This window comes from Prionailurus viverrinus, chromosome B4, assembly GCF_022837055.1.
Source record: "Prionailurus viverrinus isolate Anna chromosome B4, UM_Priviv_1.0, whole genome shotgun sequence".
Classification (NCBI taxonomy): domain Eukaryota; kingdom Metazoa; phylum Chordata; class Mammalia; order Carnivora; family Felidae; genus Prionailurus; species Prionailurus viverrinus.
Window position 1 is genome coordinate 36271641 of NC_062567.1, and position 24826 is coordinate 36296466.

Genomic DNA, 24826 nt, shown 5'->3' on the forward strand with positions numbered 1-24826 from the left:
CCGCCGCCCTGTCGGCCTCTCGCCGCCCTGATTGGCGCTCCTGGAATGACGTAGACGGCCGCCTAGTCCTATGGTGGCGGAGCCGGCCGGCCGGCCGGGTTTGGCGGAAGTGGTGTGGGCGAGGTGTCCCGCAGTGCGGAGAAGCCTCGCGCCGGAGGGTGCTGGGCACGCGAGCTGCGCTGGGGCCATCACTTCCCCTCCCTCCGGGCGCCCGGAAGATGACCCGCTTCGCGCTGACCGTTGTGCGGCAGTGAGTATTGCTGTCGCAGGGTGCCCTTGTCGCCTTCTCGTCAGGGAGTTGTTGAGGAGTGGGTGAAGAGACCGTTGACCTGTCACCCCTCCTCTTCCCTGCTTGCTCGCCCTTCGGAGGGTTGGACCCCTCTTTCCCCGGCGCCCCTGAGCCGGGAAGGCGGGTCGTAAATATCTGGAGTCCGGCGTTACAGATGAGCACGCTGAGGTCCGGAGGAGTAAATGGCCGAGGTTCGCAGCCGCTTGGCGGAGTTAAAGCTGAAAAAAGCCAGCCTTGGCTCCGTACTTCGTGCGCCGCTGGTTGCCCCCCCCCCCCCCCCCCAGCGGATCCTAAAGAGTTTGCGGGATAGCTCGTCCCAGGCAGGTATTGGCTGCCTTCCGCCGCTGTGCCTCCGTCTGTGCTGCACCCCCGCCCCTCGCTTTCCAGGGCAGCCGCAGGCGTGGACCTGAGATTTAGTTCTTCCCTCCCGAGATCACACTGCTGGCGGTGGCGGAGGGCCTCCACCCTCGTCTCTGCAACCCGCATCACCCCGAACAAATATTTTTATCATAACATTCCACCGTGGAGCTGAAGGCTGCTACGTCTTCATGTCTCTTATCTTTTTTCCTTCGTAACGCTTATTTGCCGACTGTTAATGGAAGTGCAGTGCAGGGTGGTTAAGACCACAGATTTTCCAAGCAGGATAGACCTGGGTTAGAATCCGGGCTCTGGTTAGGAGGAACCTTGTAACCGCGGCTTCCGTTAACGTAATCTTTACGACGTCAGTGTGCTAATACATAAAATGGGGATAGTGAAAATACCTGCCTCACTAGTGTGAGGCAGAGTGTATAGTGCAACGGAGGGGAAGAAATGTGTCTCAAGAACTAAATAACTTCTAATTCTGTAAGAGCATCTGTAATAAAAATGTAGTCAGTCCTCAAGATGTATGTATAATTTTATCAGACCCGCATTTTGAATATGTGCTAGGTGCCCGTGGACTGGATTATACAGGTAAATAAGATACCGTTTTTGACTTCCAGAGTTCACAAGGAACAGTAATAGGACTTAACCTTGTCGAGCTGACTTTAATTGGTATCTTTTTTTTTTTTTTTGTCCTGTTCTTCCTTTATGGGAGGATAATCTTAGGAATCATCAGAATTATCCCTGTAAGACTCACAGGATTTTGATGACTAAACTAGAAATTGAGTTCCTCTCTGTCTCTTCCCCACCCTTCCATTTTATAGACTGCTTTATGACCATTTGATGACCTACTTAAGGTCATGTATAGCTCATTGGTAGCAGAGCAGGAAGTAGAGCCCTTCTTTTTCCAGTGTTTGAGCACCTTATGGATGCCTGAACTCAGCCAGTACTGTGTCTGACATATAATTGAAGTTCACAAGTCGCAGGAAATCTGGATTGAACCATCCCTTGATAGTAAGGTGATTTCTATTTAGATTCTTATGGACAGTAGTTACATGAATTTGGATTTTGTCTCCTCCATGCTTCTTAAAAAAGGGCTTGGTTTAAAAAACTGATTCCTTATAGAAATCCTTTGAGGAATCAATTTAAAAGTAAGTATACATTATTATGTGCCAGGCACTGTTGTAATTAAGTTCTGACAGTGCAGTGAGGTGAGGACTGCTTCTCAGTTTGCAGGTGAGGAAACAGATGCAGAAGTCCTGTAACTTGCTTGAAGTCACGTGGCTGGTGGGGTGGTGGAATTGAAGCAAAGGAGCTTGACTCTACAGCCCATCCCATCCTCTTAATCACTGTCCTCTCTGCCTCCTTTTTTATTGAGTTAAAACCTACTGTTTGTAGATTGCTTGAATATCACCAGCCATTTTAGTGGCCACTTTTTATTTCTGCTAATATAATTGTGAAGAGTGTTAAGAATAGTTTGCTTTGTTCTGTTTTATTCATGGGAAAGTGGAGTTAAAGTGTTGAAATAATTGATAGGGTTATGGTGAGCTGCCTTTCCTGCCTGGATCATCCCTCTTTCCTCTTCCAAATTCTCCAAGCTAAGAATTAATGACGCTTTCAGGAAACGAAACGATTGCAAACTTGATTAATAATCACTATAGTTAAATATAATGAATCCACAGGATTGGGTCATTTAGCATAATATTGGGAATAGCACTTGACTTTTCTATTATCTGATTCTGTATAACTAAGATAGTCCAGTGCTTTGAAACTGATAGCATGATCGGTATTTTTAAAGAGATGAATAATTTTAGTGAACAGTGCCTCTTCAGGTAATTCCAGAAAGCTTTTAAGATGCAGTTTCTATAAGTTCAACCAAATCCTTTATGAATCTTATGCTGTAACTACCTGTGCGTTTATCTTCGACATACTTGTGCTCACAAGTATCATTTTGGAATAGAATATCCAAGATTGCAAATTTCAAGTCTTTTAGTATTATTAAACTATGACTTCTGATCTTCTAGTCCAGCATTGTTGAAAACCCCAATATATGTAGATTGGGAATTCCATCACCTACATAACCCATTGAAGGCCCCAGTTCCTTGAAATATTATTTGTGTCTGTTGGCAATTAGTTGCCTGGAAAACCATCCCATTTCACTTCCATTTTTAACTAGCTCTTAAAACAAAAAATTTTACAAACCTCATTTAATTCGCTTTTAATGACCTAAAGACGATAAATTAGTAAAGTTAATGATAGCAAAACTGACTTGCTTTTCTTATGCTACCTCTATTGGCAGTTACTTTTTTGTTGAATGCCAATAATTGTTCTGGTCATAAATAAAGCAAGCAAAGTAAGTGTTAGGGCACCCGTGAATTTTTATAAAGATACATGTTAGTTGTTATGTTACTGTGATACTTGTTTTCTGAGAATAGGATTGATCAATTGGGAGAGGATTTACAACTAGGACTGACATATAAATAAAAATATATCATGAGTTGGGTGTGTTACGTCCCCCACCCCCACCCGGACCATCTAGTGACGGTTTCCATGTTACTAGCCCTCGAAATCTTCTATATTTTCAAGTGAATTAATTGGTAGAGAGGAATTAAGATAAAGCTGTATTCTTTTTTTTTTTTTTTTAATTTTTTTAACGTTTATTTATTTTTGAGACAGGGAGAGACAGAGCATGAACGGGGGAGGGGCAGAGAGAGAGGGAGACACTGAATCTGAAACAGGCTCCAGGCTCTAAGCTGTCAGCCCAGGGCCCGACGCGGGGCTTGAACTCACGGACCGCGAGATCATGACCTGAGCCGAAGTAAGACGCTTAACCGACTGAGCCACCCAGGTGCCCCTAAAGCTGTATTCTTGATTAAATATCAGGTGAGGCTTTGCATTTCCATGTACACTGAAGCGTATCTATTTTGAAAACATGCCCCAAATCTGTACTAATTTCCCATGATTTGCCTTGGTCTTGTGGCAAACAGTACTCATCTATTGAATTTGAATTCTTTAAAAGAATATGATCGGGAAATTTAGCTTTCTAAATGACCTCTAAAGAAATGCCATAGAATATAAATGAGAACTAACAAAATAAAATCTTTTAAAGTGAAGAATAGTGTAATAACCTACAAAATGAATGATGCATATTTGTGGGGCCTATAAATGGCTGGTCATAAGACTTAACTTCTTGGCATAAGCATTTGGATTCTTGCAGAGTCGGGTGTTCTGTTTTGGAAATGGATCACACTGGAGATTTTGAAAATGAGTAGTGTTATTCCTGACTCTTTCAAAATATATTCCTCTGACCTTTCAGCTCCTTCCACCTTCTCTGCCACTATCACAAGCCACACTTTGGTTAAGGGAAGTAGATTAATAGTAAAACTATTTTAGCCACCTAATTTTCTTTCCCACTCCCAAAACAAACTTTAAACAGTTGCCTTAAGGATTTATACAAACCTCTTGATAAAGCTGGTAGCTGTAAAACTAAATATTTATGAAAGTTTTTGGGAAAAAATTCTCTTTCTAGATTCCTGCTCTGCCTGCTTCAGATTCTGTGTCTCCCTCTCTCTCTCTCTCCCCATTTCTCTGCACCTCCCCTTCTTGTGCTGTCCCTCTCTCTCTTTCTCTCAAAAATAAACAAACAATTTTTTTTTAAACGGCAGTTTCTCTATCATCACCATGGATACTTTATCTGTCTGAATGGTAGAGATTAATACCCTCTTTCACATCCATTGTGTATGATTCCGAATGTATTTTGGAGTAAAGGACATATTTTATTAATATTAACTGCAATGATAACAATGGCAGATCAGTGGTAAATAGTTATGAAAATCTTCATATATTTGTCATACTTTTTTTTAAAGTTACATCCACATGTTTAGAAATCAGAACAATTCTTATGTATCTTTCCGGTGTTTGTGTGCACATGTGCACGCAGGTCTGAATGTTTATTTTCCACCTTTCTAAAAAGCATTCTTTTTAGATTATTCTGCACTTTGCTTTTGCTCTTTAATATATTTTGGTAATTTTTCCAAACCTTTCCATAAATCATTCTCTTTTTTAGGGGACACAATTACCTAGTATTCCACTATGTATATATGCCACCATTTATTTAATGTAACCAGTTCTCTGTTAGTGGATATTTAGGTTATTTACCAGCTTTTGCTACTAGAAAAAATATTGTGGCAGATACTGTTTTAAATAAGGTTGAATGCAAGTATTCCCAGTATTATGGTTGCTGTATTAAAGGGCAAACGGATTTATTATTTTGATTGATATTTCCAGATGACCTTCCATTGGCAGAGTACACACACTGAGGTTCTGTTCTTTCCCTGGGTTTTCTCTAGGCAATGAGTATGTTAGGGCAAGGCAACCTCTGGCTGTGCCTTTAAGGAGCTGGAACCTGGTTAGACACACATCTAAAAAGATTAATTAGCATATGGGTGGTAACTGACAGTACTGGGGGGGGGGGGGTGGGGGGGTGGGAAATGGGAGTGTAGCCTGGGTGTGTTTAAACGGGATAGGTTGGTGGGGAATGGTGCCTGGGAGGGAATGCTTCCTCAGGGAGCAGGCTGTTTGTGTGTGTTGGGTCTGGAAGAGTGAGAACATACTGGTCAGGTCCAGTGGTCTCTGTTTTCATAAGCTCTCCAGGGGATTCAGATACACTCTCAAGTTTGAGAAACACTGTTCTAGGCAGAGGTTGGCAGACAACTATTTTTGTAAATGAGGGACAAGGTTCCAGGCAGAGGCCTGGGTTTGTGATTCTGACTCTTAAGATTTGATGGAGTTCCTTTCTAGACTGTGTAAATCAATCCATGTGAAGGCTTTTTTTTTTTTTTAAACTAGTGCTTTGTTTAAAACAAAGCAGGGGTGATGAGCCTGAGCCTGAGCCTTCACAGTAATCAGGGAAATATAGTCAGATAAAACTGAGATGAACTGTTCTGTGCCAAATTGGCACAAATGGGAAACTCTGACATTACTGAATGTTGGAGAGGATGTGGAACACTGCTGGGGGTTGTAAATTGCTGTGACCACTTCGCTATTGTCTGATAAATCTAAATGTTTGCATACTCTGTGGCTTAGCAATTCTAGTGCTAGGCCTAGATCACTAGGTATGGCTTTGCAAACTTTTAATTAAGGGGTAGGAAGTAGCTTAGGCTTTACAAGCCATGCACTCTGTCTGGACCGCTCAGTTCCATTATTATAGTGTGAAAGTGGCCATAAACAACATGTAAACAAATGGGTATGATTGTATTCCAGTACAACTCTACCAAGATCGTGTGCCGGTCTTTGAGTAGTTCTCAAACATGAATGTGCATCAGAATCACTTGGTGGGTTTATTAAAACAGATGAACTGGGCCACAACCTCTGAGCTTCTGATTTGGGAGTCTGAAGTGGGGCCTGAGAATTTGCATTTCCAAAAGGCCCCAGGCAGTGTCAGTGATGCTGGTTCAGAGGCCCCACTTTGCCACCCACTGCCCTAGAGAATCTGATGTGCTCTATACAAACATGTTTATTCACAGCAGCTTAGCTCCAAACTGGAAACAATGTAAATATATCAACAATATAAATAACACTGGGAAATTCTGGAGTATTACACAGTAATGAGAGTGTAAGAGTATGCCACCGGTCACAACAGTGGTGTATCTCCCAAACAATGTTGAGGAATGGTAGCAACACAGGACTGCATACAGCAAGAAGCAACTCATTATAAAGTTCAACAACAGGCAAGCTAATCCTATGCTGTACTTGGATGGGAAACCTATGAAGAAAGGCAAAGCAAATGAACATCTAAATAAATGCCAGGTAGTGGATCCACTGGGGGTGGGAGGACATTGTGGTTGGAAAGAGACCCGCTCTAGGCGGCTGGTAGTGGTGATCTGTTAACTTGGGTGGGGTCACCAGGGTGTTGACTTTATGGTATATTATTTGTTTACATTGTTTATTTCATGATTTTTACAAGATTTTAAATGCATTATGTTGAATCTTCGATTTGTGTATAGCTCTGTCCAAAAATGACCTATAAACAGAACTATTGAGTGCTTACTAAAAGCTGAACAGTGTTTAAACACTTTATCTATATTCATTCAATTACCCCAAGAGTCCTGTGAAATGGGGGCTGTTATCATCCCCGTTTTACAAAGAATAGAGGCACTCAAGCTTAACCAAGTTCCTAAGAATATAGCCAAAGCAGTTTTTGTTCTTCAGGCTGCTATATGGCAGTGAAATTTACTTCAAAGGATTTTCATCTCCCCTTGACATAGAAATATATCAATATGAGCTGTAGACATTTGGTACCAAATGAGGAAACAACTTGATCCAAAGAAACCTATTTACTATTTTTACCCACCCTTCCAGTTCTGTGTCCAGTGTCTACACAGAACAAGCCAACTCCTTTTTCCCCCGGGGCAGCCACCAGTCTTTCCCATCTCTGTTTTCCAGTGCCTAGCACTGTACTTAGCACATAAAAAGAGCTCAAAGAATTTTGAACTCAGTTCTTGATAGCTTTTCAGGTATTTGATTGCTTTTACTGTTGTCTGGTCTGTCCAGATAGCACATCCCCATCCCCTTCCACTTTGTGTTCCCTCCAGCCTCAGTTGATGGTTATTTTGTGACAAAGTTTCCAGTCCTTCACTCTTAACAGTTGCTTTGAAATTGGTTTGGTTTTTTAATTCTTAAAAGCATAGTACCCCAACCTCAGTTTTTAGTGTCCTCTCCGAGATAGTTGTCAGCATTACAAAAAGGAACAGGTGGAGATCTAGGAACCGGAAGAAGCCAGGGCCTCTGAAAGGTTGTCCACTTCTTTCCCACCACATTCGGGTTCATTTGCACTTGCTCCTTCAATCCAGCAACAAACCAACTCTCATGGTTTCCTCCTGCTGCTTGTGAAAGGAGTTTTAGTTAACATTTATTTTAACAAGATTATTTAATGAAAATTATGTATACATATTAATAGAATATTCTACTTACAATTATGATTGATTCATGATTTATACATTTTAATTTGGGTCAGTATGAAATTCTTAGCCCAAATCAACTAAGTACATTAGAGTGGATGCTTGTAAATATCAATTTAGAACAAATTTTATGTTTATAGGTTAGATTGTGAAGTATGCTACAAGGTTCATATGCTCCCTTTGTGAATATCATTACCTTTCATTGATGATTTTTTTTTTCTGATTTCAAAAATAACCTATTTGGTAATAAAGGTTTTTTCCCCCTCTCTCTATTTTAGTGGAGAAACAAGATTTAACAAGGAGAAAATAATTCAAGGTTAGTATACTTTATTTTAGCTGTCTCCTCTAGTGTTAATGTGATATGTAAGCAAATCAGAGTTGGTGGGGGAGGGGGGCCTGGGGACAGCTCTGTATTGTGAGCAGTATTAAAGAATTAAAGCATCATAGTTACAGAAATAGGATCAGAGCAGATGGTAACTAGGAGGAATAAGTTTCTTAAGGGAACTGGATGTAAAGAACCGGATTCCAGGTTGCTTATGGGTAGCTTCAAAGTGGCCCAGTCAGCTGATTAAAGAGTTATGTTGGGTCTAGTGGTCTTAAAATGTACCTGCTGTGATTTAAAATGATTTCATATTTGGAAACATGAAGTTTGCTGGCTAGTTAATGGTATTTTTCTGCTTAAGGTGGTTATATTATTTTTAGTAGTAACAAAGAAGAGGTTTTAAAAAGCGAATTCCTGTTCTCATACAGGATTGCTGCTTTATTCCGAACAGATTCTTCCTCCCTTTTTCTGCTAATTTGGGTTCAGATCTTAATCTCCCTGTGATCCAGCAAGTCTCGAGTGTATATCTTGGGTGAACTCTCAGTCAGACGTACTATTTCTGTGCGGTGATTACAAAAGCATTTCATTTTATTTTTTTGGTTAGGGACATCTGGAGTTTGCAGAAACTGATTTTCATACCCAGTGTGCCTGACTCCCGCTTCTGAAAACTAGTCTGATAATTAAATGAACCTTTGTTTTCTGGTGACACGTGCCCCACCCAAATTCGCCTTTGGATTTAACACCTGGTTCTTTAGTACTTGTCTCATTTCATCCCACGCTGACAATGGAGCCGGAATTAAAGTGTTTGTGGTCACACCTGTTTCCACATTTGTGTTCTTTTCCTAACTTTGTCAGTTAAATGCTTAGTTCTTTAAGTTACAGCATTCAAGACATGTATTTCCAAGTACAATTTTTGTTGCATACCTACAGTTTTGATAATGTAGTAATTTTGTAAGTATCGGCATCAGGTGTCTTAAATTGTCTTCGGTGACCCATGAATTATTTAGAACTATCTTTTAAATTTCCAAATGGCTAAGCTTTTTTTTTTTTGTTCATCTTTTTTGGTTGACTTCCAATTATATTTTGTATTCTTTCTGACAAGATGGTTTATTTGATATCTCTTTGAAATCAGTGAACATGGTCACTGTTTATAAATCTACCATTCTATGCTTGACAAAAATCTGTATTTTCTAATTGTTGGGTTTGGAGTTAGGTGTCAAATAAGCAACCTCTGTTTTATTGTTCAAATCTTGTGTGCTTTGCTAATTTTGTCAATTTACAGATTCGCCTGCATGACCTAAATATGATTTTATGGTTGAGATGTGGAATATCCCACTGTGATGGCCAATTTATCCTTTAATACCAGAAATTCTATCAATTTGTGCTTTATGTGTTCTGCTCCTGTATAGTTACAGACTATTTTATTAGGTACATACAGGTTTAAAAATCATTCTGTTTTCCAGTGAATTAGATCACTGATTATTTATAGTAATCCTCACAATCGTTTTGTCGTAAAGTCCTGCATTTCTGAGTATAATATAGCTTCTCCAGCTGTTTGGGGGTTGGAATTTGCCTGGTATATGTTTTTCCATTGCTTTCCTTTTAACCTTTCTGTGCTGCCTTAAGTGTTACTTCATAGATACTACATAGTTGATTTTCCTCTTCCTCTTCCTCCTTCCCCTCTCTCAACCCCCACCTATTCTTTCAATGGTTACCTTTAAATTTTTACCATTCATATCTAATGAAGTATAATATCTATACCTCTTTCCCCCCCCAAGTACAAAGAACTTGTATGATTATCGCTTAGTATCTTAGTCCTATCCTTTTTTAACCACATGACATAGGTATTATTTAATTTGTTATTTAGTTAATGTTTGTTTAGATTTACATATATATTTACCAGTTTCTCTCATAGTTTCTTTTGCATCTCAGACCTGCATTCCTGAAGTATCTTCTTTAAAAGGTCCCATGGTGCGGGGCGCCTGGGTGGCGCAGTCGGTTAAGCGTCCGACTTCAGCCAGGTCACGATCTCGCGGTCCGTGAGTTCGAGCCCCGCGTCAGGCTCTGGGCTGATGGCTCAGAGCCTGGAGCCTGTTTCCGATTCTGTGTCTCCCTCTCTCTCTGCCCCTCCCCCGTTCATGCTCTGTCTCTCTCTGTCCCCCCAAAAAAATAAACGTTGAAAAAAAAAATAAATAAAAGGTCCCATGGTGCAGATTGGTTGGTGGTAAAGAGAGTTTTAATTGTTTCCATTCCAGACAATTTTATTTTAATTCTATTCAACCTTTTTTAGCCTAGACAGTTTAGACTGACAGAACTCCTAGCACTTGGGAGATATTAGTGTGCTGGTTTTTTTTGGCTTCCATTGCTCCTGTTAAGAAGTCTCCTCTCAGCCAAATCATGTTCCATGGTAGGCGATCTGTCTCTCTCTGTAACTGCTTTTAAAATCTTTTATTTGATTTTGGTATTCTGCAGTTTCTTATACCTAGGGGGGATTTTTTTTTTTTTTTCCCTTTTAATTTATCCTGCTTGGTGTTTTCTTCATCTGTAGATTTATATCTTCTGTCATTTCTGGGAAATTCTCAGCCATTATCTCATCATATTTTTTCTCCTTCATTTTCTTCTTTCTGGAGTTCCAGTCAGAAATATGTTAAGGAATATCATTCTCTCCTTCGTGTCTCTAATATATCTGAGATGTGTTTCATCTCCTTTATCTGTGCTGCATCTGGAGTAAAAACCTGAGCCCTGTCTTTGAGTTCATTAAGCCTTTCTGTTACTGAATCTCCTTTCATCCACTGAAGGATTGTTTCCCTCCTCAGCAATTCTATTTTTCGTTATTGGAAGATCTGTCTGATTCTTTGAGAAAGCGGTCTGGTTGTTTTATATGGCTTCTTGTTACTTGCTTATTTTTGTTACTCTGTCTTTATGTTTTAGTCACAGTTTATAGTCTTTATATGCTGATTTCAATGTCTAAAGTATTAATTATTCTGAATCTGTTATTTGTTGTTTCTGGTGACTTTTGTTCATGGAGGATTGTTTCCTTGTATGTTAAGTCATTGGCTGAATTATTAAAATTTTTTTTAACATTTATTTATTTATTTTTGAGAGAGACAGATCACGAGTGGGGGAGGGGCAGAGAGAGAGGGGGGACACAGAATCCGAAGCAGGATTCAGGCTCAGAACTGTCAGCACAGAGCCCAATGAGAGACTTGAACTCATGGACCTGGAGATCATGACTTGAGCCAAAGTCAGATGCTTAACCCAGGCACCTCCATTGGCTGAATTATTATTAAGTATAAATTAGTAGAAAACTTCTTAGCCTTTGTTAAGTCAGATTTGCTCTGAAGAGAATTTGCATTTGATTTTACTACGGACCTGAAACTATACTAGCTTCCTTATAGGATCTCTGGCATCCAGGAATGTGGAGTTTCAGTTCTCCTACCTCGCTGTTCCATGTAGCAGTCTCCCTCCCCCAAACACTCCCTTGCTTGTGCTGATTACCAAGTCATCTCTGTTTTCTAATGTTTATATTTAGCTTTCAACTCAGAGTATTTTGGTTGCTTTGCATCTCCTCTTGGAGAGTTTCCTTATATCCTGAGGGGGGGCGGGGCGCACGCACGCGTGCACACACAGCGCACCTATTTGGTTCTTTTGTTATGGGAGGACCCTTCAGAGTGTTTAATCAGCCTTTCTCCTGGAAATGGAGGTTCCAACCTTTTTTTTAAAGGGAAGAAGGAAGAGAGGGAATAATACAATATTGGACATTTGGGCAATGGAGATTAAGAAAGGAAACTTTTTAGGTTATGATCCTACCATTCAAATGAAGCACCTGCATGGAGAGAACATAAGATTAGAGCCAGCATTAATAAGATACAGGTAACGAAGGGGTGGGCAGACACACACAAGAGAGGGGAGAGCTGGAGACAACTGAATTCTCATCATCTTATTCCCATTAGGCAGACATTCTTTTGGGAAACATTTGAATACCTGAGTCTTTATAGGATTATAGCTTAAATTTACTTGTTTCCAGTTCTCTGAAAAGTTATGTAGAAAAATAACCAAGGAAATATATTTTTTTAATGTTTATTTATTTATTTTGAGAGGGAGAGAGCAAGTGCAAGCAGGGGAGGGGCAGAGAGAAAGGGAGAGAGAGAATCTCAGCACAGGGCTCAGTGTCATGAACCATGAGATCATGACCGGAACCGAAATCAAGTGTCTGAGGCCTAACTGACTGAGCCATGCACTTGCCCCTCCAAAGAAATATTTTAAATAAAGTGTAGATAAATTATATTCTCTTACATGTGATTTTATTTGCATCCCTTATGTATATATAGTTGAATGTTATTGTTCCTTCTCTTACTATTACAGGACAAGGAGTAGACGAGCCTCTTTCGGAAACTGGATTTAAACAAGCAGCTGCTGCTGGCATATTTCTTAATAATGTGAAATTTACTCATGTTTTCTCCAGTGACCTCACAAGGACAAGGCAGGTAAGTTCTACAGTCAAGGTTTAGACTGATGAGTCAAGAGTATCAACAGTCATAACCTTGAAAACTGCTACCAGAATCGTAGGAAATTAAATCACATGCAGATAACACCCCCAATCCTCTCCTTCCCCCACCAACAGAACTTCTTTCTTTTCATTTTACTTTTGTACTTTATTTTGATTTAGTAATTTTATTTTTATTTTTTTAAATGTTTTTATTTATTTTTGAGAGAGAGAGAGAGACAGAGCCTGAGTGGGGGAGGGGAAGAGAGAGGGGGAGACACAGAATCTAAAGCAGGCTCCAGGCCCTGAGCTGTCAGCTGTCAGGGCTCGAGCTCACGAACCGTGAGATCATGACCTCAGCTGAAGTTGGATGCTTAACCGACTGAGCACCCAGGTGCCCCTTGGTAATTTTTAAATTAGAGTAGCGTGGGAAAAATACCTAATGAAATATCTTTAAAAAGACAAAGAAGGTTTATGAGAGAGCCAGCAGGAACACCAGGTAGGAGAATTTAACTCACAAAGACATCAAATAGTAGAATCCAGACATGGTTAAAAAAGAACTATGTTACTGTAGAGAAATAAATGACACGTTTGAAATATCTTTAGGGATCAGAGTACTATAAAAATGACCCCGGGGAATTAAAAAGGAACCAAATAAATATCTAAAAACTCAATGGAAGGGGACTTTGTGTCAACCATGAGGGAATAACAGGGTTAGGATATAGTCTTCCTGCAAAAGCAACTAGAGAAACAGGGCAAAATTTGTGAAACAACTGTTTATAGACATTGGACTTCAGATAGTGTGGGCCTGTGGTCCCCAAATGAAGTGAGACAAGTAACATCAACCCTTGGATTGTCCTGGTGTTCCACCTGAAGTAATTTCCCAATGCTGGCAGGAAAGGCCAGATAGAGCTAGTGGTCTCAGGGAGTTGAGGAGACAAAGCTTGGAATTTGGGGAGGTTAAATAAAGATCATGGGGCAGAGTGCTGGAAGAGGGAGCAACACAGAGAAAGAACTCTAGAAGTATGTATAGGAAGCCCTTTAAATTCTTGGTAGATTACAGTCTGCACATGCGTAGGTGAAACCTCATGAGGCCAGGAGAGAACAATCCCTGGGGAACCAGAAGCCCGACAATTTCAAGTGTTCACACAGGTTGGGAATCATTTGTGTTCCTTCCACCCAAAGTGGAGAGACTTTGTTAAGTACATCAAGCATACAGTGGACACTTCAGAAAGATCACACCTTAATAGTGAAGCTGGGATGCCTGGCTGGCTCAGTCAGTAGAGCATGCAACTCTTGATTTCCAGGTTGTGAGTTCAAGCCCCATGTTGGGCATTGAGCCTTCTTAAAAAATGAATTAATTAATTAATGGGGTGCCTGGGAGGCTCAGTCAGTTAAACATCTGACTCTTGACTTTGGCTCAGGTCATGATCTCATAGTCATGGGATTGAACCCTGATTGGGTTCCGTGCTGAGTGTGGGGCCTGCTTAGAATTCTCTCTCTGGCCCTCTCTGGTTCACGCTCTCTGTGTCTCTCTCAAAATAAATTAATAAACATTAAAAATAAAACAGTGAAGCTCATCTGTGCTCAAGGAACATAATGAGGAAAGAAATAGAAGAAATAAAAAATCAAATTCATCTTCTAGAGATAAAAAATAACAGTATTCTGAAATGAAAATTACATAGTAGGGGATTATTAGCAGGTTAGACACTGTAGAAGAGCAGTGAACATGAAGTTATAGAAACAGAACATTCCAAAATTAAGGAAGAAAGAAGACTAAAAAAAGGAAAAAAGGAGTCTCAATTGAGGGGTCTAAAATTGACCCGCACCTACATGGCCAGGTTGTTTTTGTTGTTGTGGGTTTTGGGTTTTTTTCCTCTCAATTGTTTTTTGTCAGTTGGTCTTACTAAGTCCTCTCTTTATTTTATTATTATTTTTTAAAAATGAGTTTGGCTAAAGGTTTATCAGTTTTGTTGATTTTTTAAAGAATCAGCTCTTGGTTTTATTGATCTGTTTTATTCTCTCATTTTTTTTCAGTTTCTGTTTTATTTATTTCCCCTCTTTATTATAACTTTCTTCCTTCTGCTGTTTTTAAGCTCCTGGTGGTTCTTTTTCTGGCTCCTTTAGGTGTAAGTTTAGTGGTTTATTTGAGATTTTTCTTGCTTGAGGTAGGTTTGTATTGCTATAAACTTCCCTCTTAGAACAGCTTTTGCTGCATCCCAAAGATGTTGGACCATTGTGTTTCATTTTAATTTGTCTCCATGTATTTTTTAGTTTCCTCTTTGATTTTTTGTTGTTGTTGTTGTTGACTCATTCATTATTTAATAGCATGTAATTCAACTTCCATATATTTGTGTTCTCAGATTTTTTCTCGTGGTTGATTTTTAGTTTCATACTGTTGTGGTCAGAAAAGATGCTTGGTAGGACTTTGATCTTTTTGAATTTTTGAGACTTGTTTAGTGATGTAATATGTGATCTGTTCTGGAGAATGTTCCATGTGCACTTGAAAAGGATGTGTGTTCTGTTCTTTTAGGATGAAATGTTGTTTCTGTATTGGTACACCCACCTGGTCCAGTGTGTCATTCAAAGCCACTGTTTCCTTGTTAATTTTTTTTTCAGATGATCTGTCCATTGATGTAAGTGGGGTGTTGAAGTACCCTACTATTATTGTATTACTATCGATTACTTCATGTTTGTTATAAACTGCTTTATGTATTTGGCTACTCCCATGTGGGGTGCATAAATATTTATAATAGTTGTATCTTCTTGTTGGATTATCCCCTTTATTATGTAGTGTCCTTCTTTGTCTCTTGTTACAGTTTTTGTTTCAAAGTCTGTTTTGTCCAATATAAGTATTGAAACCCCAGCTTTCTTTTGACATGCATTTGCATGATAAATGTTTCTCTATTGCCTCACTTTCAGTGTGCATGTGTCTTTAGGTCTAAAGGAGTCAGACCTCCATTATGCTTGATGACCATTAATGAGACCATTATGCTTGATGGTGTCCCTGAGTTCCCTAAATCTATTCTCATTTTGCATAATTTTTTTTATCTTTCACCTACTCAGGTTGATTATTTTCCATTACTCTGTCTTCAGGCCACTGATTTCGTTCTGCTTTCTCTAGCCTATTTATTCCATCTAGTGTATTTTAAATTTCATTTCTTGCGTTCTTCATCTTGGATTGGTTCTTTTTTATCTCTATTAAGGGTTTCATTGATGTCCTCCACTCTTTTCTCAAGTTCAGTGAGTATCTTTATGAGCATTATTTTAAATTCTCTACCAGGCATATTACTTATCTCCATTTTGTTTTGATCTCTTGCTGTGATTATGTCTTGTTCTTTCATTTGGGACATATTTCTCTGACTCTTCATTTGTGTGTAACTCGTGTCTGTTTCTGTGTATTAGGAAAGTCAGCTGTGTCTCCTGCTCTCGAAGGTAGTGGCCTTGTGAAGAAGAGGTCTTGTAGTGCCCTGCAGTGCAGTGTCCCCTGTTTACTAGAACCTGACACTGCAGGGGTGTCTACTATGTGTGCTATGTGCACCTGGCTGTTATGGCTGAGCCGGTCCAGTCATCTGCAGAGGTTCTCTTTGTCTGTTGTGGGCAGGGTTTGGTCGGTCCCTTTATTGCTAGTGGGCCAGTTTGGGGCTGCCTTGGGCCTGAGTTGAGTCAGACCAGGCATTTTCCAGAGGTGTGGTAGCACCAAACTGCAGGGCACTTTCCCTGTGTTGTCCCCTGAGAAGCTTTTATTGGTGGACAGGACCTGCGGTCAGACTAGTTGTCTGCCTCCAGCCCACTGCTAGGGCCACAGTCTGGTGGGGGGGTGGGGGGGCGTGGGGGTGGTGGTGCTGGTGGTATTTTCTCTCTCCCTAGGGCCAGGGTCACTTCGGAGTGGTGCTGGCCACTGTAGGAGCTACTTGCACACTGCCAGGCTTGTGGCAGTGCCCTGGATGGGCTCGGGCCAGGAGTGTATTGGAGGTGAATCTGCAAGGTGCTGGGGGGTGGGTGGCAGTGTTAGCAAGTTAGATAGTGAATGTCTGCCACACTGGTTCTCACAGCTGGCCATGTGTGTACTCTGTGGGGCAGGGGAGGGAAATGTTGCATGCCAGCTTCTTTCTTCCTGAGGGAGTGTCCCTGTGACTGCTGCGCCTCTGGACATGTTCTGAGATTAGTAAATAACTTTCTCTCCTGTATACCCCAGGCAGTTTTCAAACTGCTGCTTCTATGCTGTATCTTGGGCTGTTGGTTGTGCTGTCTCTTTAAGAGTTTGGGCTCTACGTCCTCTGTCCTCCAGGCTCTCCCAGAGCCACACCCCCTGGTTTTTAAAATTCCAAGTTTTAAGTCCCGCTGATTCTAAGAACTCAGAAAATTCAACCCCTCTAGTTTTCAAAGCCAAAAGTAATGGGGATTTGTCTTCCCCACATGGGCTTACTGTTGTGTGTTTCTCTTCCTTTTCCAGTCCTTCCGCTCCCTCCCTCCTGCGCATGGCTGGCCCATGGGTCTGTTTAATTCCCCATTGTGTCTTTGCCCTTCCTACCCTCTTCATTGTGGCCTCTTATCTACCTTTACTTGTGGCATTTGTTCTGCCAGTCTTTGGGTCATTTTCTGGGTTATTTATACTGATGTGAATGTTATCTAGTAGTACTCCTGGGAGGAAGTGAATTTAGGGTCCTCCTACTCCATCATCTTCCCTGGAAGTCAGAATCTTTTTTTGTCAATTGGGTTTTGACAGAGGTGCCAAGGTAATACAGCACTTGACAGGGATTCTTTTCAATAAAAGCTGTTGAAACAATGGACTATCCATATAGAAAAACATGAACTTTGACCTTTACTGCATATAACACACAAAAATTAACTTACACTTGATCTCAGCACAAATCTAAAAGCTAAATCTATATATCTTCTATAAGAAAACACAAGAGAAAAATCTTTATAAAGGTTCTTAGTGCAAGGATCTTATTTTATATATAACATATATGTATCTGACAAATCTATCTATCTAGATAAATACGTATATAGCCATATTTATAAATTTTTTTCAGCTTAGTGATAACACTTTAAAATGAGCAAAAGATTTGAATTTGACCAGGCACTTCACAAAGAAGAGAATATGGAAGGTCAATAAGCAGATTGAAAGATGTGTAGCATAATTGATCTTGACAGAAATGCAAATTAAAACCATAGTGAGATTGTATTACATGAACATTTGAAAATGCACAAGAATGTGGAACAACTAGGACTCCTACTTTGCTCGTGAGAATGTAAAGTGGAACAACTACTTTGGAAAACAGTGAAACTTTAGTATACACTAATCATATGATCCAGCAATCTCGGTCCTAAGAATTTATCCAAGAAAAATAACATATGTTTACACAAAGACTTGTACACATAATTAACAGCTTTGTTCATAATAGCTTTGTTCATTTGAACAGCTTCTGTTCAAAGAGCAGAATCACCCGTGTTCATCAGTAGGTGAATGGATAAATGAGCTGTGATACATTCATGGTGTGGAATACAGCTCAGCAACAACGTGAGGAGGAGTGGAGGAGTCTCAAAAACATGCTGAACAAAAGAAGCCGGGCACAAAGAGTACATATTGTATGGTTCCGTTTATATGAGACTCCAGAAGGGATAAATTTAATCTTCAGTTATGTAGAGCAGGTCCATGGTTGTCAGGGGCCAGGAGTGAGAGGGATTGACTAGAAAGGACACAAAGGAATCTTTTAGAGTGATAGAATTCTTCCATGTCTTGATTTTGGTGGTACGTAGATAGTCGTATACATTTTTCCAAACTCCATGAACTGTACACTTAGCAATAGGTATGTTTTTTTTGTTGTAAATTATACCTCAATGAAATTGATTTAAAAACACAGAACAAGTTGATGAACCAAAAATGAAAACCTCAGTGGATTTACTAAATTACAGATTAAACATAGTTGAAATGATCATTAGCTCATAGGTAAATGTAAAATAATAACTGAAATGTAGCACAATGTGATAAATAGATTAAACATTTGAGAGTTTAAAAAAAATGAACATGATATGAGGTCTGGTGTCTTTCAGAAGGAGATGTTAGAATGAGAAAGGGGTCAAAGAAGTCACAGTTGATAATTTTACAGAACTTTTGAAAGATAACACATTATCAGATCTAAAAAGTGTGACAAATCCCAGTGGAGATAAATAAAAAGAAAGCCATATCTACACTTACAATAACAAAATTGCAAAGTCCAAAGATTAAGGACAAACGTCATCCACTAATGTCCAGTATTAGACTATCAACAAATTTGTCAGTGTCAGTAATAATTTTTTTTAATGCACTGAAGAGATAATAAAGACTAACCTAGAGTTTTATACCCAGGAAAACATTTTCTAGGGAGTAGGTGAAATGAACACATTTCAGACAAACAGGCTGTAAAGGAACTTTCAAAGGATAATTGAAGAAGGAAAATAATTCCAGAAGGGAAGTCTGAGTTTCAGAAAAGATGGGTGAGCAAAGATATTGGTAAAAGTAAGGGTAAATGTAAACATATAGTGACAATATAGAACCATAATGATGATGATGTTTAATTTGTGGGGAGAGGGTTAAAAAACAAGTCAGATTGTGGGCTTAAATTATTTCTAGTTTTGCAAATACAGTGTTTCTTGTTAATCAAAAATAACCAGGCACACCAGGAGAGAAGGAAACATGAACAAAAGTGAGCCCAAACAAAAGATGACAGAAACAAGCCTCAGGACTTATTTGATAGCTGGTTACCAGACACGGACTTTAAAATAACTATTGAATGCACAGATTAAATAATGACATATGGAATTACAACAGAGAACTGGAAATTATGCACAAGAGCTAAGTGTGAATTCTAGAACTGAAAATATAACTGAAATTAAGACTCAATAGATGGGTTTCACAGCAGTGTAGCAATACCTGAATGGAGAATTAATGAACCGGAACCTTTTCTGTAAAGGGCCAAATAGTAAGTTTTTTTAAGTTTTATGGGCTGTATGGTCTCTGTCACAACTGTTCAACTCTGCTGTTGTACTGTGAAAGCAGCCACAAACAATACATAAATAGCTGTGTTCTAATAAATCTTCATTTATGACAACAAGCCGTGGTCTAGATTTGGGCTCTAATTTGCTGACCTGCAAACTAAAAGATCGGTCACAAGGAAGTACCCAGAGCTGTGTGAAGAGAGGCAACTTTCACAAAGGAAAATTATTTCTAGTTCTTTTTTTATATACTATGATGTATTTTGACATTTTGGCTAGAATGACTCTTTTTGTGAGAAAAGAAACCATTGTCTTTCCATTTTCAGACTGTGCATGGGATATTGGAGAAGAGCAAAGTTTGCAAAGATATGACAGTAAAGTATGATTCAAGGCTTCGAGAAAGAGTAAGTAACGTACTTACATATTGTTCTTCACAATAAGTCATCAGTAAACCAGCTCAGTTTATCAGACGCGTTCCTGATAGGGATGTGGAATCAGCTAACATGTTAAGAACCTGCTATGTGTCAGTGGCTGTTACAGACTCTCACTGATAGTATCATATTTAATTATTAAATTCCCAAATTATAAAAGCAAGGTCTCCTCATAAGAACTAGTACAGAAGAGTGTGAGGTAAAGTGCAAAATTCTCTTCTTGGCCTCCCCATCCTACTTCCCAATTTTAAGCTTGAATAGACTGTCTTATGTCCATTTTATATACCAGAAATGAAACTTGCTGAGACAGTGACTTAGCTAAAGCCACATCTCAATTTCAGATTTGAGCTTGTCCTCCCAGAGCAGTAATTTTGCTCTTCACTATGGGCCCATGAGCTGGCTAATGTCCCCATCAGCCCTGTGATTTCTTTTGTACCTGGTTAGATGTGTCGATGGCTAGGGCATCTTTGAGAATTGCTCTTCATAATTTTCCTGTGTTCTCTGTTTTTGTCCAAAATACATACCAGAGTTCCCGCAGAGGTGCTGCTTGGAAAGGCTCACTCTGTGCCTGAGAACTAGTGCTCCAGTGTTAATACAAGCATTACAAGTTCAGTGGAACACTGGACGAGGCCTGCGATCGCACAAGGAGACGGTCTCCTTCTCCGGGCCATTCTTCTGTGTGCTCTCTCCCTGAATCACTGCATCCTTTCCTGTGATTTCAGTTGATTTCCAAATATATATTTTTAGCTTAGATCTCTTGCCTGAGCTCACATATCAAACTGCCTACTTTTGATGTCTGTGTGTGTGCCCCACATCTACTTCTAGCTCAGTGGAGCACACCATCTTTTCTCCACGTAGCTCCTGCTTTACCCAGTCACTCAAACTACGCATTCTTGACTTCCTTGCTTCCTACTTGCACGTCCTACCATCATCTTGTCAATTTGGCCACTGTGTAATAGTTCTTGAATCGTTCATCCCTCTGCAAACCCACTGCTGCCATCCTACTGTATTCAGTGTCCCCTGTCACCTGGATCACCTGGAACAGTGGTTCTCCTGTCTTCTGCCTTGCTCTCGCTTTCTGATCTAATCTCCACACTGCAGCCAGAGTAATCTTTGGAAAACTTGGTTGCTGCATTCCTGTATAAAACAATTCACTGTTTCTCTTTTACCTTCGGAGCCCATCCAAGCTCCAGCCTGGCTGTCAGCATAGTGTAGGATATGATCTGTTTTCTCCATCTGCCTTCTCCTTCCTTGTGCTTACTGCCCAGCCTTAGTAGTATTAGTGAGCATCTGCACAGTGCCCACCACACTCTGGCAAGGGTCTCAGAACTGCAGGTTTGTTAATCTTCACAATACCCCTAAGATTTAAAACCTCATTTTTACAGTTGCAGAAACCAAGGCACACAGAGGTCAAGTCCATGGTCATAGAGCTAATGATTTTTAATGTTCTCCTTTATAAAAGAGGTTGTTCCAGTTATAATTAAAGATATAAGAATTGAACTTGAGTGGCACCTGGGTGGCTCAGTCAGTTAAGCATCTGACTGTTGATTTTGGCTCGGTTCATGATCTCATGGTTCATGAGTTCAAGCCCCGCATTGGGCTCTGTACTGGCAGTGCAGAGCCTGCTTGGGATTCTCTCTCCCTCTCTCTCTGCCCCTCCCCTGCTTGTACTCTCTCTCTCTCTCAAAATAAATAAATACACTTAAAGAAAAAGAATTTGAACTTAAGAATTGGAAGAGCACCTGACAAATGTGCATATGCTCCTATAAATAACATTTAATTAATTGTTGAACTTCTGTCTGGTGGCGGTAGAATTTTGAGGCATCATCAGTATAAACCATAAATAATGATTTATCTTTAAATATTTTATTCTGTAAGCAATCTGTTATCAATCTGTTATCATTGTGTATTCTGTAAACAAACTAAAAGAATAGTTTGGGAAAAAATACAGCTAAAATTTCTACCATGCCAAATATGGTGAACATTTTGGTATGTGTGCTCTTGGCTTTTTTCATGTTTGTCAGTCTGTCTATCTGTCTGGTTGTGTATGTATTTTTCTAAGTGTACCCCTTCTATATGTTGGTTTTTAACTGGATTTTCTCCCTGTGTTTATCAGTGCCCAAACACGCATATGGATACGACCGCCTGATTAGTGACTGTATTATTCCCGTAAATGGATGTTGCGTGGCTGCCACTACTGGTGCACACCTAGGTTGTGACTCGATTTTCCACTGGTGTAAATAATGTTAAAATAAACATCTTTTTGTAGTTGATTCTTTATACACATGCCTAATAGATTTCCTACAGATGAAATTGTTGAGGGTGTACTTTTTGAAAAGCCTGTTACACACACTGCTGAATTTCCTTCCAGAAAAGCTGTGCCAGTTTGTACTTCCACGAATGATAAGGGAGAGTTTTTCCTCACATAAACAGTAGCTATTGGTAGTCTGTTTGGTCTTCCAATTTAATAGCTTCCGAAAGGTGCCATTTTAATTTTCACGTTATGGATTCCTGAGGAGTTTCTTGGCCGTTTGTATTTCGTTTGTGACTTCTGTGTCCTTTGCTATGGCTCATTCTTTATGAATCTAAAAAGTTAATGACCTTTGAAATCACACAGATCGGGGTTTGAATTTCAAATTTGCTGATTATTAGATATAGGAATATAGGCTAGTTGCTTAAGTTCTCTGAAATTCTGCTCTCCCATTCATAAATATGGTGATGAAAATGCCCATCTCAGAGTGCTATTATTAGGACCAGATGAGACGGCATGTGAGGTGGCTGACTTGGTTGCTGCATACATTAGTCTCTGGTCCTGGAATTTGCAGATCTATTTGTCCAATAAAGCCACACTGTCTAGTTGAGTGTGTTGTTCCCTATAACGCATCTAGACACAGTGTCTAGTTCAAGGTGTCAACTGTATTTTCTAGGGTTCACGGCCCTCTACTGAGTATATTCTCATTATTGGTTTAAAAGATAGAATGAAGTCAGTGAAAGGAAGCCAGGCTTCTTGCCAGAATGATTATTCCAAGTTTGTCATAAGCATGTATTTACTTGTTGTATTGCAAATTGATTTGAGGCACTTTTGTCTGTTGGACCATTGCAGAAATACGGGGTTGCAGAAGGCAGGGCACTAAGTGAGCTAAGGGCGATGGCCAAAGCAGCTGGGGAAGAATGCCCTGTGTTTACACCACCTGGAGGAGAGACATTAGACCAGGTACGTAGCCCTGGTGCAGGTTGTCACGTGCATGAACCTCCCAAGGTCAGAGTACCTAATACTGAGTTTGTTCTATAAATGAGATGTTTCTAAATCTCAGCTGAGTGGTTTGAAAGTTGTTTGGTTCATAAACCAGTTCTATATGGTGTGTTTATTTTTCCTTTTTAAGCTGTCTTTCTTATTTATTAAGTTGGCAGTCATTGCCAATAATGGATTTAAAGGATGTGTGTTAAGGTGATACTTGAAGAAAACTCTTTGAATATGAAGCAGTAACTCCCGCAGTGGTACTAGCAGGAAGGAGGTGAGTGCAGTGCCGTTCAATGAGAGCGGCAGGCAAAGTAATTGCGGTCTCAAAATCTTCAGTGCTCCCTAAGTGACATCATCACTGTGCTTGAATTTCTTTGAAGTGTCCTGCTTTTAAACTGCAATATTGGTGATCCCCACCCCCCCACCACCATTTTTTATTTTCATAATTTTCTCCTAAAGACTTTCTGTTTAGTAAAGGCAAGAAGAGCTTTTGTCCTTGTTTTGGTTGCTCTAGGTGCCCTTTCCTAGACACGCTCTTTTATGGGCTTCTTTTTACTTGTAAATTTCCCTAATTAGATTGTAAGTGCTCTCTCTGAAGGAAAGAATTAGAAATGGTATTTTACTCATCTTTGCCCCTAGATGTGCTTCCATAGTTCCAGACATACCTGGGCATTTACTACTGATTGAATGCATAGAAACAGAATTTCATCTGCTTATGTAGTACTTACATTGACATATTAGAAAATCCAGTCAGTTATGTTTTATGTGTATGTTTTAGACTATCATTAGTGGCACTTTATTTTAATTTGTATTTTCTTTTCTTGTAGGTAAAAATGCGTGGAAAAGACTTTTTTGATATTCTTTGTCAGCTGATTCTGCAGGAGGCAGGTGAAAATGAACAGTTTTCCCGAGGAGCTCCAAGCAACTGTCTGGAAACTTCTCTGGCAGAGATATTTCCCTTAGGAAAAAACTGTCCCTCTGAATCTAATTCAGACAGCAGTGCTCCAGGATTAGTCGCCAGTGTCTTAGTTGTGAGTCATGGTGCTTACATGAAAAGCCTGTTTAATTATTTTCTGACTGACCTTAAGTGTTCCTTACCCACAAGTCTGAACAAATCCGAATTTATGTCAGTCAGTCCCAATACAGGGATTAGTCTCTTTATCATAAACTTTGAGAAGGGACAAGAAGGGAAGCCAACAGTTCAGTGTGTTTGCATGTACCTACAGGATCATCTCAGTGGAATGACTGAAACTTGCTAAATTTAAGTCTACATCAAAATCGAGCAGTTTTGAACCTCTGAGGGAGTGCCTTTGGCTTTATTTCCATCCTCTGCTAGTGCTGATTTGGAAACCGTTAAAAAGCTATGACCGCAGGTTATGAAGTTTGACTGGAATCGTGGCCACAGAGAACACTAAGGGAAGAAACCATTTAGGACTGACTTATTTTGTCTTGAGTACAGTCGTCATTTTCCAAAGTAATTTTACCACCCTGTTCAGTTACGTCTCTGGATTGTTTATGGATCAACCAATTCGGTATTGCAAATTGAGGTATTAATGACCTTGTTACTATGGTTTTTTGTTTTTGTTTTATGTTGATTTTTTTGATATCTGAAAAAATCTAGCCTGTTTTGTTGGCTCTTGGTAAGATACTGTATGTTTTTTACTATCTCGTTCACTGCTTGAAAGAAGGAACTATTTATAATTCCCACTGCATATTTATAGTGAGAACACACTGTATTTTAAGTCTTTAAATTAAAA

The 24826-nt window shown here is 39.7% G+C and overlaps 1 protein-coding gene across 1 annotated transcript; it reads left to right on the forward strand.

Annotated features, from left to right (window-relative positions):
• On the forward strand, window positions 1–24826 carry TIGAR (TP53 induced glycolysis regulatory phosphatase). The gene is made up of 6 exons (XM_047868088.1): window positions 1–250; window positions 7887–7924; window positions 12296–12417; window positions 19724–19801; window positions 22932–23042; window positions 23897–24826. The coding sequence occupies exons 1-6, from the start codon at window positions 219–221 to the stop codon at window positions 24326–24328; spliced, it is 813 nt and encodes a 270-aa protein (XP_047724044.1). The 5' UTR covers window positions 1–218; the 3' UTR covers window positions 24329–24826.